Here is a 17,469-nt window from a genome sequence, read left to right on the forward strand (position 1 = left end):
ACGTATTTTTGTTGGGTTTGCTGATTTTTGCCACAGTAATTTTTACTTTAAAGCTTAGAACCCTAAACCTAGCTGTACTGCCAAGTGAGAGTACAGTTGGCCTGCAGGATAACCCAGCTAAGGGGATTCTAGGGCATCATGCAAGGTACTTAGCACCCCAGGTGTTTCTGTTGGGATGATTCTAGAGACCCACTACCATCATGTGAAAATTGTGCCACACATTACTGGTACAGCCAGCTGTACCACCTAAACAGTAAAGTTTCTTTAATGCAAGGTGAAAAGCCATTTCATTGCTCTCAAAAAGAAGAATTCAGACAGGCAGAAGGACAGACCACAGAAAAGCATCACATGATCCCATGACAAATGCTTAAGGCCTTGAAGGGATTTGTCTCTCAAGCAGCCCTGGCATTAAGTGGAAGAACTGGTTTAGTGACTCAGAGGGAAAAAGCAGCAACTCCTAATCACCAACACCCATTCCTAAAGCATTCAAGCTATGCTGTGACATTTCAGGTAGTTATTAGAACTGTTTGTCTTCTGCATGTGAATACTGTATTTGAAATTCTTGCCTATTCCCAAAGCAGAAGTTTTCTGACATGGTGATGTTTGTTCATGAGAAATGATCCACATGAGGCAGGAAGAAGGATTTACTAGAAAATAAGGAGTTATTTGAAGCCACAGAGAAGGAAAGGAGGAAGACACAATTTAAGGTACTGTTTCATTGGAATCATTTGGTTTTACCTGAGTTTTTCATGGGGAAATCGGTCTTCCTTTGCACTGTTGAAGGCAGCTCATTTATTCGCAAAGACAACTGGCGTTTAAAAGGAGACATCTTTTGGCTAAGGGCAGGGAAGCCCCTGAAAGACCCTTGCCTGGCAAGCTGTTCTATAGGGGCATGCCTCCGTGGAATAGCGTGGGGATTGCTCATTTCTTTATCCAGAGAGGCAGCAACTTCAGCAGTAGGAGAGGTTGGTGAGCCAGAAGAGGGGGCAGTATTGTTTGGTGCAGCACCTGGTGCTACTGTTTTCACTTCTGTTTCAACTGCTGGAGGAAATAGGGTGAGGTTAGAAGAGTAAAGCAAAGTAGTGTTCAACTTCCTGCCACTATTCCCATTTGTTTTGATAAGAAAAATTGTGGGAATTTGCATAAATAGTGCTCTTCCAAACGAGTTTCTAGTATCACAGCAGAAAAAACACTTCTGTATACCCTCATTGTCTTTACAATGTCACTTTATACACATCTAGTCTCCAAAGCAAAACTTACTAAGGCTAGCTACTTCCAGGAAATGATGGCCTTATATATGTATTCTTCCTAGCTATTCCTGAGACCACAGTTCTAGAAATACTTGAAATTAATTTATTATTAAGACTGAAAAGTGCATTGCATGTTTGAGACCTCTACTTTTGCCTCACACAGAACTATGGCCAAAATACTACTACAAACTGTATTAAGTGGCTTAGGGTGGCACAGCTCAGCAGCAACAGCGAACAGAACCCAGCTCTAGGACCTTCTTTTGAAGGCCACCCTCCTAGCCCTGCGGAATCAGCAGCAATAGCCAAACACACTGCACAAGCTTCAGCAGGCCAAAGGTAGCAGCAGCATTTAACAGGTTAAGCTGTATTCAGTGCTCCGGTTGCAGCTCCCCAGCACCTCCAGGAAACACATTTATAGATAGATGGAAGTGTGCTGCAAGGTAGGTCCAGCCTCTGAGCTGACAGGCCTTGCTAACACCAGGCATGTTTACAGTGAGTTCCTGTGTCACTTCTTTAAGCTTTATTTACATAAATGGTAAACGTATTTATAAACGGTAACATTACAGCTGAGTTTAGCTGTAATGCTACCACCCAATCACTAGTTGGTTGCACTGGAAGTTTCTCCAACTTAAAGTCAGCTGCTTCATTTTGCAGGGTTTTTACAGCACCACGATGCTTCTGTCAGCCAGACCTAACGGTAGAAATGTAGGATTAAGCCTAGTTTAATCCATGACACTTATGATTAGAAGAGTAATGGGGATATTTCCATCTCTAGGAAAACTCTCTCTCACTAATGTTGTAATTGAATTAGCTTTGGGGACAATAAACACAGCTCATCAACACAGTGGGAGAAGGAGAAATCTCACTATCCTGGCGTGAACTCCTATTTTACTTACATTGCTTTCCAAACATTTCAGGAAAAAGAATGACTTTTTGTTGACACATCAACAGAATAACTAGAAGTCTGGTTAAGGAGAAGAGTCACACTAGAGATTTCTGAGGAGCTGCAATGGTAGGAGGAACTAATTATGTTGTCTTGCAAGCTTCAGTACCCATGAGTTGCAGCTGCTCATTCAAGTGAAACTTTTCTAATCAGTCTTTCTTGGAAAGGATTTCACACACCTTCATTGAGTCAAGACTTTGACTCATGCCCTCAAGTAACAAAGGCCTTGTGTTTAAGCTTCATTTAGCACATTCTAAAACTAATGTATGGGAACAAGCAGATGGATGATGAAAACGAAGATTAAAGTTTTGCAATCGAGTGGCAGCATAAAACTTGCTGTGGAACCCGTGAAACAAACTTTCGTGAAACAAAAGTTCAGCTCCACTGTAAAGAGGGCTATGAACAATATTTATAAAACTTAACTTTTTGTTAGCTGTAGAACTTCACTACTTGTAATAAAACTTAAGTTCTACTTTCACTTGAATTTCAGAACACTAAATGTTTTTTTAAATGGCTAAGAAGTAAAAACCAACTCCTCTCAAATCAGTTAGTTACTAGATTTGAGCATAATTAACGATGCATCAGTTATGTGGTTTTTTGGGGGGGTGTTGCTTTAGCCTTTTTTTTTTTTTTTTGTTTTGAAAGCACACTGTGATCTGTTCTTCCCTCATGCAATACAGCTCTATACATACAGTTTGTAACCTGTCTTGAAAATAAAAATGAATTATTTTCTAAGAAAACTGCATATAATTTTCTGTTCATTTACCATAAGATTTAGACTACAATGTCTGGCTAACTTGCTATACTTTTATAACATTTTTCTAGTAAGGCTTTTTAGTATGTTCTATGGTGATCTCTGCCATAAAGCAGGCTGACAAAAGAAAGCAGAAGCAGATTTAACATATGAAGCCACTTGCACTTTTTTCTATAGGAGATGTGGAAAAATGCACCACAAGTAAATCTGGGAGCATTTTTCATCTTGTGAAGTGACAGGCGTCTGGGAATATGATTTGTACATAAGGATGTTAAAGAGGGGGAATGCTGCAAGGATGTTAAGCCTCAGTCGTTGCCCAGGCTCCAGTTCAACTCAGGGCTGGTTTTGCTCACTACGGATGATTGTTTAAGTTGCACCCCGTACCTTTAGCATCCGGCATCTGTCTCATAATTTCCTCTCTCTCTGCTTGTTCAGTAGCTGTAGTGACCCTGAATGACCCCTCTCTAGTGAATGTGGTTCTGCTGGCATCAAAGGTGGCAGTCACTCCACACTCCTTCTCTCGCTTCTGCTTTCGCTCCAGGCATGCTGCAAATGCACAGCCCACGGCATGACTCAACCTTTCCCCCTGTACAAGACAACATTGCATCATACAGTAACTGGAACAGAAACATACATGTGCTTTAAGCATTGCAACGTGATAACTTGCTTTTGCAAAAGGAATCTAATTAAGCCGTTAAAGAGTACTACTGTAATTGGCCACCTTTTGTATGGCTCTAAAATTAAACCTGTAATATAAAGAATCCCAATCACTAATGCACAAGCAGTGTTCAAGAAGGCCACCAGAAATGAAAGGGATTGTTGGATAATCTGTTTAGTTCAACTGTTACTAAGATGCTAGCGCGATAACATGCCTGCACTGATCCCTTGCCTCTGGATACATTTGTGCACAAAGAAACTCTTATGAAGCCACACCTTAAGTGGGTGTTAAGTCCCGCCGGACAGGTGAGTGCTACTCTCAGATGGAGGAAGTTTATAGAGGGCTCAGGGAGACACCACCCTGGAGTGCAAGGGTGAAAACTAAAAGTACAGTGGTGACTGCTTACACCTTTTAATGACCATGACCAAATGCAGAAGTTAGTATTGAGAGTGCCTTCTGAAAAGCACTTCCATTATTAACCAGTGAAGTCTAAAGGATCCACTATCCAATAGCTGCAATAGAAAATTCAGGTTGAAGTCCAGCAATTCAGCTGATACAGTGGCTACATTTGAGCCAGAGGCGCTGTTACTACCAGTAGCTCAACTCATCTATTATAATCAGTAAGTGAATTGACCTGTTATTCAGAGAGGAAAACAGAAAAGCTCCACTCTAACATAAGTTTAGCTGGGAATTTCTAACTTCATTGTTTCTCTTTAAAGGAAAACGATAAATTGTCAAGTACGATTGCTTTGAACATGCAGCTATGTGGAGTTCATGCAAGAATTTGCATGAGGTTTCAAGTGTTTTGTATGGCATAGGCAGGATTCAACAAAAAGCAGAACGAGAAAAAGGCCAGATCACAGAATTAAATAACTTCCGTCTACACAGCAAGAGACTGATAAAGGTAACTTACTTTCAAACCTTCTACTGGAAAAATCTCTATCACTTCAAAACAAACAGGATGCTAATTAAATACAGTTTAGCTTCATCCCTTAACATTCAGATGACTTTCCATTCAAGATAATATTCACATACAAGAGGCTGCATTCATAACCAGTCTGTATTTACACACTATGATTTTATCCTAGAAAAACTGTCATTATGTTTCAGTTTTTTTTCTGTACACATTTTCAAATGAGACTATCTTCTGTCTATTTTTAGAAGAGTAGTTCCCTTCTGCTAGAGATATTCGAGGCTGACTGCATTCCTTTTATACACATGCTGGGCACCATTTCTTTCCACAAGACAACACCACGAAGGGATAGCAAGTAATTCCAATATAAAGAATTAGAAATAAAATAATTTTCAAAGACTAAGTAATATTTTAGCTGACATCAAAACATATTGCAATATTCTAGGTAGTTAATTTTTCTGAGCATAATGAGTGTGTGAGTTGGATACACACACATTAAACTTACAGTGTCCTTTACAGCCATAAAGCAGTGGCATATCCAGCGTCTCGTTGTGCCATCTCGACAGATGTATGAGAATGCGCGGTCAAAGTTCCTATCTGGTGCGCAGAAAGAAACCTTCTCTATTGTCTGATCAACTATAAGATCCTAGAGGGGAAAAAATCCCCCCAACCCCCAACAAAAGAAATGTGAGGAAATATGGAGAAACACTTGAACAAGTAATTTTCAGAGTTCACTGCAAGAAGATGAGGTATAGTATAAAGAGGGTAACCTGATGTCACTACAATTATCTGTCAGTGAATTCACCTTTCAGAATCTATTCCTATTATGAAACAAAAAGGACAGATGACACTTTTCACCAGCCACGTTTGGTAGAAGTGGTAGAAGTATCAAGGCACCACATAAGAATTCAGGGACCCAAACAATTCCTAAGATCTCTCCTCTAGACTATGGAGCTCATGTTTTTGTTTTATTTTTACAGCACTCCAGTAGTCTTGCAATCAAAAAATCTTTACTGCGGTTAAACACAATGCTGAAACTTATAGGAGAGGTCTTCCAAGTGTGACAAGGTCTAGCACATGCTACAGAAAGACCAAAAGCTGATCTTCTGATTAGCTAAGCAGGGATGCAGGTGGAAAAGCACCATCAGCACTATTATGGAGTCTTGGGTGACATGGTCTAGTGTGAGGTATCCCTGCCCATGGCAGGCGGGTTGGAACTAGACGATCTTAAGGTCCTTTTCAACCCTAACTATTCTATGATTCTATGATTTGTTCCCATAGATTGATGTGAGAAGTGTTTCTAAAAAGGAAATAGTTATGAACTATGCCATCTTTGTTAAAAATTACCTTTCAATATTTTTCTGGTTCTTTTGGTTGGTGGTTAGTACTTGGCACCTGTTCTAATGTATTCAACCACCAGGAGGCAATAGTATATTCTCTTTTTAAGTCTTATACTTTTAACAACCTCCAGGATCTGAACAACTCATTAAAATTCAATTTTAAAAGCTATACACAGCAGCATTTCTAAAAATAATACATATATTATTATTTTTAAATGAGGCAATCTTTTAATTTTTAAATGAGTAGACTGAATGCACCCATCAGTATGTTTGTATTAGAAAGTGAATTCTTATGAGACAGTAAGTTTAGTGCTGATGAAACCATAACACCATAACAGCAGTCACAGAGCAAGTATCCAACTGGCAGTCATACTGCAGAGGGATATGAATTCTCTATGTGCTTCTCAATGTTGACTTGCAGAAATCATCTTTTAGGTTGACAAAAGTAAGGGTTAAATGACATGAATATGAAAATTAGTTCATTTCAGACTAATGAGAGTTAAAATTGTTCCAACAGCCATGTCATCTTTTAAAATACAAGTACGCTTATAGAGGCACACCTAAAGCTCTTATTTCTAATTGTCTACATCAAGATAAAAGCAAGAATTGTTTGCTATTACTTGCACATAGGCACTCTGGTGGTACATACTGTGCTATTTCACAATAAAAAAAAAAAATTATAAAACAATCTACAAGGATGCTACAAATACATTAGTCTTCCACTTAGACCAACATCTTAGATATTAGAATTAGAAATCACAAATTTTATACTCAGTTACTATTTAGCTTGAGTCTGAAGGCACAACATGCCCTATTTCACGGTTGGAAGCTAGCTGTTGTTCACTCAGAACCATTCTAGGATTTGGATGCCCTGAAAACTATATTGAAACTATATTGATTAACATGAGTTTGCCCATGTATTACTACTGCAGCCTTCTGCAGTGGTACAGAACAAAGTCAAGGGACTTTGAGAAGTTCGATGTCAGCAGAACATTATTAGGAAAAAAGAATGTTCTTCCAGTAAACGCAACAAAAAAATATTCTAAGCTTGTGCTACTTGTCACATTTTATGGAATGTTTTGAGAGCAGTGTGGAATTAAGTGGAGAAAAAAATTAGCCGGCATACATATGTTTACAAAGCAAGAAATGATTAATCTAATTATACACTTTAGTCTTCCTTTCAAATACCAACATTTGCATTAACATAAAGATTAGCTTCCCTTTAAAGTTAGAGCACATATATTATTATAGAGGGATATAAAACTTTTGTCCAGGGAAATCTGACCTTTGTTTTCTCATCTACGACTCTGAGTCCATCCGCCGAAACCCACAGGACTGCTTTAACGGCTTTCTTCCCAGACTTTCAAAAAAAGAAAAAAAAAAAAAAGAAAAAAAAACAAAAACAGTTTTAGCCCAACAGCATCAGACTTCCACCCGCTTCCCCTTTCCAAGAACCGTAACATCAAGTGTAGATGAAGTCCACGGTCAGTAGGGTGCCCAAAGCCAGATAGTCAATCCAAGTTGCAAAACATTTAAAGAACCAAGCCAAAGCCAGTATTTGAGAAACAGCACATCGTGGGGATGGGGAGAGGGCACAGCACAGGTGGAGGCAAAAATAAGGTGTTCATCCACTGACAGTAAAGAATTCAAGACTGACCAAGTGGGTGAAGAATTCCACTAAAGAGTCAGAAGACACTAATTCATAAGGAGTTACACCACAGGTAGCTTCTTCAGCACAAGTTTAAACATAGGAAAATTCTTACCTGGTATTTCCACCAGCCCTACCCTCTGCCCCAATAGTCGCATGGCAGAATCATGGCATCACCTTAAACCAGTGTTGAAAGCACCCAAAAATCATCAGTTACTATGTTATAAGCTTAATGCCAAGATAAATCATCCAAACATGTTCCACTATTTATTAAGAGCTAAATGTCACATATTGGAAGAGAAGCGCAGAAGTATTATTTTTTAGCCATTTGGTGTGTATCTGAAAAAGCAATGGTGCGTGGCCAGCTGACGCAGTGTGGAGCGGTCTGGCCTTTATCCAAGATCTGACTGTGGGAACTTTCAGCTGCCACAAGCTGAGGCCAAGTAAAAGTGGGAAGCACAGGAAGGCTTCAGGAGCCATTTAAACTACAGATTCTTCCTAGACTGTTTACTTTTTAAGGGAAAGTTACAGAAAACAGTATAAACACTTGACATAATATTCTTTTGAAACTAATTCACAGAAAATAGGTACAAGATGTCCACGTAATTTTACTGGTTGTTACAGCGAACTACTACTAGAAAAATTATTGGTTTTTAAAAGTGTTACTTTAATTCACAAGCCCCACATTTTAAGCCAGCTAATAAAATATTCTCCCCCTAACGTTTTTTCAATCACTGGGTTTACACAGTTTATGGCTACTAATGGCACCCACCACAGACCACTGCAGGGAGTGGAGAGAGAAACAACAACAAAAAAAGATGAGAGGGCATCTGCTAGTGGCTTCATGCAAGAACTGCAATTATTTTGGTTTTATTTTTTAATAGTTCATTGCTGATGTATACAATTTATATCCATATGGCAAGCAATGGAGCAAGGACATTCCAGCATAAGCTACCACATGTTCCAAGTTTGCAACACAGATTTTAGCACTGTAAGAATGAAATATCTTGGAGTGAAAAGTTTCCTGTTATATCACATTGGTTTCATTCTCAGAGAAAGCACCAAGTGTGAAAAAAATGGGCCTGGCAGAACTTGTGTTTAGTTTTGGGGAGGAACTATCTATCTGCCCCATTTCAAAGCAGCAATGACACCCTGAGCATTCTCAAAAAGCTTGTGAGAACAGATAATGGCATCGACTTGTACGGAAGAGTGATTAAAAGAGAAAAGAGAGAAAATAAGCACAGCATGAAAGCAACTTATGGAGAAGTGCTTGCAGAAGCAAGTTTCTAAATGTCCATCCAGCCTGTTGGATACCCCAGAGAAGGTTTAAAGTAAAACCGACAGCTTCTGGAATGTCTATATCATTCACAAAGGAAGATGTACTTAAATTTGCCATCATACGTGTGAAAAAATATTGCAGCCTTTAAAGTCACTTCTAACTTTTGGTCTTAAAGGCAGCAAATATCAATACCCACAGAATATAATCTCTATTTTCAATGCTCAGCTAGCTTCCATAGCCTGGAAGTCCCTATTAATCCCCCAAACAAATGGTATGTAGAAGTCTGTCTCCTTTAACTGTTTGAAAAAGGAGTACCAGTTTCTTACAAGATGATAATTGTCTTAAAATCTTTATTCAAGAAAATACAATCAAGACAATGCCTGCAGGTAAATGGTTTAGATTACCATAATTAGAAAGACAGATACATGTTCTTCCCCCCCAAACAATAAAAACTTGTTTCTGCAGAAATACAGAACTGTTCCTGAAGTTTGCATTAAAGTCAAGTTTAATTGAGCTGGGTACTTCATAAAGCAGTACTGATCTTCAGCAGAGCTACTCTTCACCTGCTGTTTCACCAAATGAGGACGTTGAAATAGCTAAGACATAGAAATTCTTGTTTCTCAGAATAAAATGAAAAGGCTGAAGGGTTAAGTCCTCCTCTCCCACTGAAAATGCAAGCTTCCTCATACAAGACAATGAAACGTGGGTTTGCTACACCAAGAGAAAAACAAAACACACTTTGATCTCCCAATTCCTTCTAGATTTATGGTGGATACAGCACTTAGAAGGGCTAAGTCCTTATAGTCTTTATCCCAAACCCACATCTTCTACTGTTGGGCAACATGATTTTCCTATCTACTCAATCCTCAGCTTATCTGTGCCTACATACTTCTCCAAATCAGTTTATATTGGATACATAAATCAAAGTACTGCTCCATTATGGGTGGGAAATTGCCAAGTTAATCGTGATTACAAAATAGATATGAGCATTTGTACTCCTGGCACACACCGGACAAAGATCAGACTGGATGCAAGATACTGCATGAGAAGTGAATGCCACTGCAGGATCACAGCCTATATAATAAGCACTGCAAGGTAGGAGACTCCAAACAACATTGCCAAAGCAAATGGCCAATATCCACTAGAACAGTGGGTCATAAATGTTGCTACCAAGGGACTCGTCTAGACATCCATATCAGTAACTTGTCTTCATATTTGAGAGCTTTTGGATGACAGCACTGCTGGAGTAGAGCCATGTGTGGCACTGACTCCTGGGAGCATGATTTGTCACTGCTGAGTCAGCCCCAATAGAAATCTCGCTGCTCAGCACTCAGGAGGTCAGTAATCTGTGCCAATATGAGATTCGTTATCTGGACCAATTTCAGAGTCCTCAGAGGTTTCCAGGGAGAGCAGGAGAGGCATCAGTCCTAACAGACTGAAGATAAGGCAGGACCATTGTGGGCTGGACACGAGGGAAACCTCTCTGACAAGCTGGCAATGCCCTAGAGATGAGCATCCATAAGAAAAAAAGAAAAAAGAAAAATAGCACCCATATTATAAGGTGGGAAACAAAATTTTAAGGATACCAGAGCAAAATTAAAGTTTCCCCAAAATGCATTTTGTAAATACTTCTAAATTGTTTCAAATCTTTTTGACTATCTTATGCTGTCCTGAGACCTAAAAACAGCTGTAAGATGTATCTGGAGTCTGAGGCATATATAAAGAAAATTTTTCATTTCGGATTGTATAAAACATTGTGTGACAAGAAATACACGCATTCAGTGGAAGCAAAACATGAAAGATCACTGAATCTGTACTACTATTCATTACAACAGAAAAGCTTTAGCCTTAAAATACAAAAAGCTGCCTAAAAAGGCAATTGATTTGGTTATGTTGCATATGCTATGCAAAATAAAACTGCAGAAGCCTAACCTGGAGCTATCAACAGACTTCTCATTTTTATTTAAAGTATAAAAGAAAGTATTTTCAGTACTAAACACTTGAACATTTATGGACGCAAATCTGTCAGATTTACCTTTTAGGGGGAGAAAAATATGGACAAAGAAAGCAGCAAATCTATCTAGACTGACTCTTTGAGAGCTGCTAGGGTGTTTTAAGCAGCTCTGCAGTTTGGAACATTAAATTAATCCCAATGCAAAGCATCTGCAGAGAAATTACAGATGAGACAGGCAAAAGATATTAGAGTTATCAGTATTTCTCAATTATTAACAAGAGAACAGCTGTCCCTTTTTTTTGCTGTTTTCCCCTAGACTGGTGTTACCATTGTAGGGCAAAGCCGTAATAAAGACACTGCCATACTGATGCTGTGGGGATATCTAAATACCCTGGATTTAGTTGGTTTCAGTGCTAATTAATGAAACTTCACAGGCTGAAGTAGAAGTAGGTCCCTCTTTGGCGAAAGATTATAATAAAAGACAAAGCAAATCTACAAGACTGTGGTAAAGTACCAGACTTCGTAAAAAAGCGACTAAGATGTAATAGGGAAGCTGGAATGTTTAACAGATAAAAATCAGTCTTTGACTTCTTTTAATTAAGTGCTCTGCAAACTATCTGTCCTTTTACATCTTTGCTCTCTGATGTACTCTAACATAAGTTAATACCAACAAGCAGAAAGAGAACTAACATATCTGATCAGGCTGAGGTAGTGCTTTAAACAAACTAAGTACTATTTAGAATTTTTGGTTGTGAAGTGAACGGCATGTTTTGACTCCAGTCTTTATAAACTCCTGCTCTGGAATTTCATTTGCACATAGGAATGATCTAATTAGTCTGGCAGATCTCCCACCTATGATATTTTGGCCCTAAAAAAATAAACTAAAAAATAAGAGCCTCTTACTTTACCATTGTGACACTTTAGATGAGTGCTTTCCCAGATCATAGGAAAAAACCTGAACTGTGGAAACAGCTGACCCTGTATGACATGCATCACTATCCGAGTGAAAGGTGAAAAAACCTTATTTACTCCATAAGCAGAGCCAAAACAAGTCTGTGACCAGAGAATAATATGCTCCAAAAGACCTTCATATGGATGGAAGTTACAAACCTGTTAGTTTCTATTTAAGCCAAGATTAATTTTATAAAAAGATGCTTCAGAAGCCATATCTTAGACTAACTCTATATGAAAACTAAATGAAAATGTTTTACAGGAATTTCAAATGCAGAGGTAGGGCACAGATGAGAGGTAAGAGAGAGAAAGCTCTTTAAGAGGTTTACACGCACTGCCTAGCACTTCTAAGACACTGTCCTCAATGACAGAACAGTGAATTTCTTAGTTATCAGGTTGAGTTGCAATTAGAAAAATGTAGTAGGTAAATGCCTGGTCTCATCTTCATATACCTTTGAATTAGGATTATGCTCAAAAAAGAAAGGTTTAAGAGATAGTACGTGTAGGCACGTTGCTTTCTCCCAGAGCTAACATTTGGGGGTCAACTCATGGTGCCAGGCAGCTGATCATGAAGCATGCACAGGTCACAGACGCCAACTGCTCTGTAGGTACTTGCCCAGGTGATGTAGGCTGGCACAAGTTTAAGGGTTTAAAAGGAAAAATCACATTTTTTTCAGGAAGACCAAATCACTTCAGAACACTGGATTTCCGATACAGCCCATATGCATTTAATTATCTGTTTCAGGTTGCTTTTTTAACCATATTCTTTGCTTGATCAACATATTTCCAAGTCAGTTTTAGCAGCAAATATTCTGAAATGGATTAGGGGACTCTCAACACCCTGATTTTATGACAATGCTATACCAGGGATGTAACTCCTTATATTGCAAGCACAAACGAGGCATTAAACTTACTTTTCCAAAGAAGCCTTTGAAGAACTTCCTTTCCTGGAGGAACAGGGGGGACAAGTCGAGCGCTATTACTGTAGGTAGCTAAAATGGCCCAGGGTTTCAAACCAACAAGCACACACAAGAATAGGGTTTGGAGGGAAAGGAAGGGGTTTTTAGAGTTATCCATGAGAAGGTGCGACAGGCAAATGTGAAAATAATCCCATGAAAATGCAGATCAAAGGGCACGCACACAATTCTAATAAGCTACTGCCCTGAAATTGGTGGAAAGAAGAGAACCTCAGCCCCAATTTCATGCAAAGTTGTTACTTTATTTTCACTCTTCCTTGTTTAGTCCCTTTTAGTTAGGTTATAAACCAAACTTGGCAGCAGATATGGTGGTTAAACAATTAAAATACTGTACGGGTTCTTGTGAAATGCAAAGTTCTAACTCCAGAATTACAGTCAAGTTTGCTCTGTATTGGCCACTTTTTCCCCAAAGCAAATGCTTTGTAAACTGGAGAAGCACATATGGCTGGTATAAAGGAGGGTTAAACACTGCTTCATTTTATTCCTTTTATTTGTTGCTCTGGTTTACATGTTACTCCTACACTTTACATTTTGTGCAGTTTTCTCGGTACAGCGAGGAATTTCATCTTACCTTGCAGTACAACTATAACAGAAGTGAGATCATTTCCTCTTTCACTCTCTCTAAACCTTGGAAGGCTTTATACAGTATTTATACAAATACTAGATATTCATTCCACAACTCAATGGATAGGCTGAACAGACCCCTTTAAAGTCAGCTCGGACAGGGACAGATAGCTAGGCAAATGCAAAGATACTAAGAGCTGAACTACAACTCCCCAGATTTCTTCAGCCTGGAAGCAATTATACCGATTGCCCAATTCACATTACAAAAAAGGCAGCACACAATCTTAAGCATATTTGCATGCAGTTCAGTTTACTGGCTTGATTCTGTTACTAGACTGTGAAAGGAAAACTGCAAGATCTGAAACCAATCTCTTGAGAGAACACTTCAGCAGGCCTGGTGCTCTGTGAGCACAGCCACATGCTGCACTGCGTTGGAGGGAAGCTGACAGGAAGCATATCGCTGTTCCTGCTATCTTTCCAAATTGTTTCACTTGTAAGAAAGCTATGGTATAGTACTAATAGGGAGGAGGTGAAGAACTGCAGATGAGACGGTCTTTGTGACAGCCCCTGGCCGCAAATGAACATTGTGCAACTCCAACCTGTTGATTGCTGGTAACAATACTACATTAAAAATATTGTTAAAAGTATCCTGAGGCAGTGTCTCAAGAATTGATTGCTAAACAAGGTTATATTTAAAACAAAGTCATGGTTCTGATGCAAGCCAACAAAAGCCAGGAAACACAAAGTTAAGAAGGGAGTGTCAATCTCAACTGTGCATTTCCTGATTTCTGTTGCTGTGTACATCTCTGCCCGATGTCCTTCCATGGAACTTTTTACCGAGCGTCTGTAATATATTTATGGCAACTCAGATACTGTATAAAGAACAACTCTTAAGTTCAGTCAGCTTAAAGCTTAATTTTTAGAGGCAGGAACGGTTATGTATTTGGACAGGATATTCTGAAAACTAGGAGGAAAACTAATGGATTAATCACAGTGTTGTGTACATAATGAGCAGGGGTTGGATGCTGCTGCCAAGTTGAGCAATGAGTATTGCATTAGACTAAATAACAGCTTTTTAAAGACAGCAAAAGCTAAGAGATTCACCAGAAGCTACCTCATTTTTAGGTGATGGTTAATTTTGCTCTCAGCAAAATGCTTGTTAAACAAGATTATTTTTTTTAATAAACTAGACAAGGTTAATGGAAAAGGCATCATGCAAAATGGGTTTTAAACAACACTAAGTTAATGTAGTTTAGAGATAACTAATGCATATTTTAAAATATTAAATTGTCTCTTTACCTGCTAAAACAAGAACATACATTAAAACAAATGAATCATTTAAAACAAAAAGTGGCAAGTTAGAAACCAATACTACAAGCTAAAGCTGATTTAAAAATCAAAACATGACATGAGAGAGTATAATTTGTCTTTATACAATGTTCCCGTACCTGAGTCAAATACACTTACAAGGCCCTCACAAAGTTATTTTCCAGTTTGTGCTGAATATTTTAAAATCAGTGAAATGGTTCTGAAGAAACCAGAGCTTACTGTCAAAATACAAGGATCCTACCAGATATGAAATATATTCACAGTTAGTAATACATCCCTGCTAAGGGAAAAATGCAAGCTCCATTGGTAATATAAACCCATGTTAACAATAGGCTGATAGCTGAATACATGGGTTTCTGATCTATTAATGAGACTGCAGTGCTATTTCATTGGACAGAAAACAGGGATGTAACTCAGGTTTTTCTTCATTTATTCTAAACAATATCGTAAACTGCACATTATAGTATTGTTGGTGTGCTATAAAACTATAACAACAGAATATGGTATAGATGAGGGATTTTCTGGCTAGAAGTGGCTTCTTTTACTCAGTTGTCAATTAAACAATGCCTGAATAAAATGCTCACCATCATCTGGTTTCAAGTTCTGCAAGATGCAATGCTCAAAACCAATTACAACACATTAAACGAGCTGGTAATAAAAAAACCTGAAAGGTTATTTCCCAAAATAAAGAGACAAAGATTTTTTTTGCATCTTCTCTTTCAAAAAGCAAAGAAAAAATTAAACTATTCCTAAACTCAAGATTAACATTGTTCTATATTCTTCTTGACAAATCCCATAAAATGTTTTAAAAATCCATTAGTCAAAGAACAGACTTAAGTTCCCTGAATGAATTGCCAACTGTTACAGAGGAAGAACTAAGGGGGGGGGGAAAAAAAAAAAAAAAAAAAAATCTATTAAATTAAGTAAGGACAGAACTTAATTTTTAGAAGCTACAAAATACATGTATTTGAACAATTCTATTTTTTATTGACTGGATTTATAAAACCTGCATGTTTCCTGCAGAGAAAACAATAAAGATTAAACGACAATAAGATTAAACTACATTTTGAGGTAGCTTAACCATATGAAATGTGAAGTCCAATTCTCCTAAGCTAGTCTTCCAGTTTGAGCTCTGCAGCTCAAAACTGTAATTCTTTCAAGACCAAGGAAGCCCATCAAAATAAGCAGGTACTGTGAACGCAAGAGACTACCAAAAGAACAAGTTGGATTCTTATCACATTCCTTGTATGCTGAAACATCAGCTAGTCGTTTGGCTTTTGCTAAGTAAGAGAGTGTATTGTACAGAAAAGAGCTTTCAGTAATGGTAGAGTCCTAAAGAAATGCCCCCAGTTTAAAACCTACATGCTGGGGGTGGTAGGCAGGGGTTGAGTTGCAGTGAGCAGCTCCAAATGAACCTTGGATCTGACAGTCTAGCAACTAACTTTCACAAAGTAGTTTCAGTAACCTGAATCTTCCTCCTGGGGATAAATGAGAATTTCACCTCTGCTTCTCAACTTCCAACACTGACAAAGGAAACAATGCAAAAGCAAGAGATGAGCACTTGTGTCCTATTTATATGTAGACATCATAAACTTCAAACAGCAGAAGAAATCAAAATTAGCTGAAGAAAAACACTGAATTTATGAGACTGGGTAAACTGATGTAATCCACAATTTGGAATAAGGACATAGCACAGAATAGGGAAATGAAATTATTTACTTCCAGAGAAAGCACTGTAAAAGTTAGATATCCAAGTCTGACATTTGAATCAGTAATTCAGGTGATCAAGAATCACAATCCTGGAATTATCCAGGTTCCAGAAGAAACTGGGTACTATGCTTTTTCTGTGGTTTATTGTTTATGTGCTTAGCTACACTTAACTGGCTTGTAGGCTTAAAGTTTATTAAAAAAAAAAAATTCAAAAAAATGCCAAAACCAAACCCAAATTAGAAAACAACTACTTCACAGAACAGCTCCCCAGGGAAGAGAATGAGAGAACCTGCATAAAGTGGATATTGTAGTGTTATTTGGTGTGCTAACAGAAAGTGTTCCGATAGAACAAAAACCATAATGGGGCAAAAACGGATGCAATTCATTATGTGGTCAGTACTTGCACTTTTAGCTACATAAACTAAATCCATAGAATAAAGAAATTCGTCTATATTTTGTGTGACCCTTTTTAATAAAAATCAATCACTGATCACTGCTGGACTGAATAGGAACAGATGGGATGCAGCTTTAACAGGCTGCTATACATTAGCTGAGAGAGAAAAGAATGAAAAGACTTGATTTTAATCAGAGCACTAAACCAATTCAGAAACTTTACAGCACAACAGAAGGCAGAAAAGATGACCTATAATCCTCTGTTGTGTGCTAGGAAGAAGGGAGGAATAGGTTTAGTTGAAAGCCATTTGAGCTCTCACATTTGGTGGGGAAAAAGTGATGTCCAGTGGCAGATACCTTAAGTTAGCAGAGGTGCAGTAGAAATGTTTGATTTACTTTCAGTAATTTTGCTGAGCTGCAAGGATACAAGAGTTTCTTCCACTAAAGGCATCCTACAGAATGTAGACACATAAGAAGTGATGCAAAGGATTGCAGATCTCTATCTCCACTCAAACTTCAAATTTTAATGTCCTTTCTTGTGCTCTCTTCCATGCTGTTTTAGCCTTACTTCCTTGATAAACTGATCACTGCCTTTCTGGAGTTTGCTATTTCTGCAGGATTTGGTGATATTACTACTGCAGGAAAGAGATGACAAAACCTCTTCAAAATGAGCCACAGAAATACAAAGAGCTTTGAACGAGTGCCATGTACAGGAGCAAACGTTCACAGAAGCCAAACTAAGAGCAGCCCACTTCATGACATTATCAGAATTAGGCAGCCTTCAGGCCACTTTGAGCAAATGCAAG

General features: G+C 38.3%; 1 protein-coding gene across 9 annotated transcripts in view; it reads right to left on the reverse strand.

Moving 5' to 3' along the window:
* The window catches only part of NUMB (NUMB endocytic adaptor protein), a 101,883-nt gene that overhangs the window by 5,933 nt on the left and 78,481 nt on the right, over window positions 1-17,469 (reverse strand). For 3 of the 9 annotated variants that reach the window (XM_030483404.1, XM_030483399.1, XM_030483400.1), the window contains exons 4-8: window positions 12,605-12,637; window positions 7,144-7,218; window positions 5,024-5,164; window positions 3,332-3,533; window positions 739-1,041 (exon numbers count right to left, since the gene is read on the reverse strand). In XM_030483404.1, the coding sequence (XP_030339264.1) occupies window positions 739-1,041; window positions 3,332-3,533; window positions 5,024-5,164; window positions 7,144-7,218; window positions 12,605-12,637 (754 nt within the window). The remainder of the gene's footprint in view (window positions 1-738; window positions 1,042-3,331; window positions 3,534-5,023; window positions 5,165-7,143; window positions 7,219-12,604; window positions 12,638-17,469) is intronic. The other 6 variants (XM_030483401.1, XM_030483405.1, XM_030483403.1 and 3 more) reach the window with 3 other exon arrangements.

Source organism: Strigops habroptila, chromosome 4, assembly GCF_004027225.2.
Source record: "Strigops habroptila isolate Jane chromosome 4, bStrHab1.2.pri, whole genome shotgun sequence".
NCBI classification, from domain to species: domain Eukaryota; kingdom Metazoa; phylum Chordata; class Aves; order Psittaciformes; family Psittacidae; genus Strigops; species Strigops habroptila.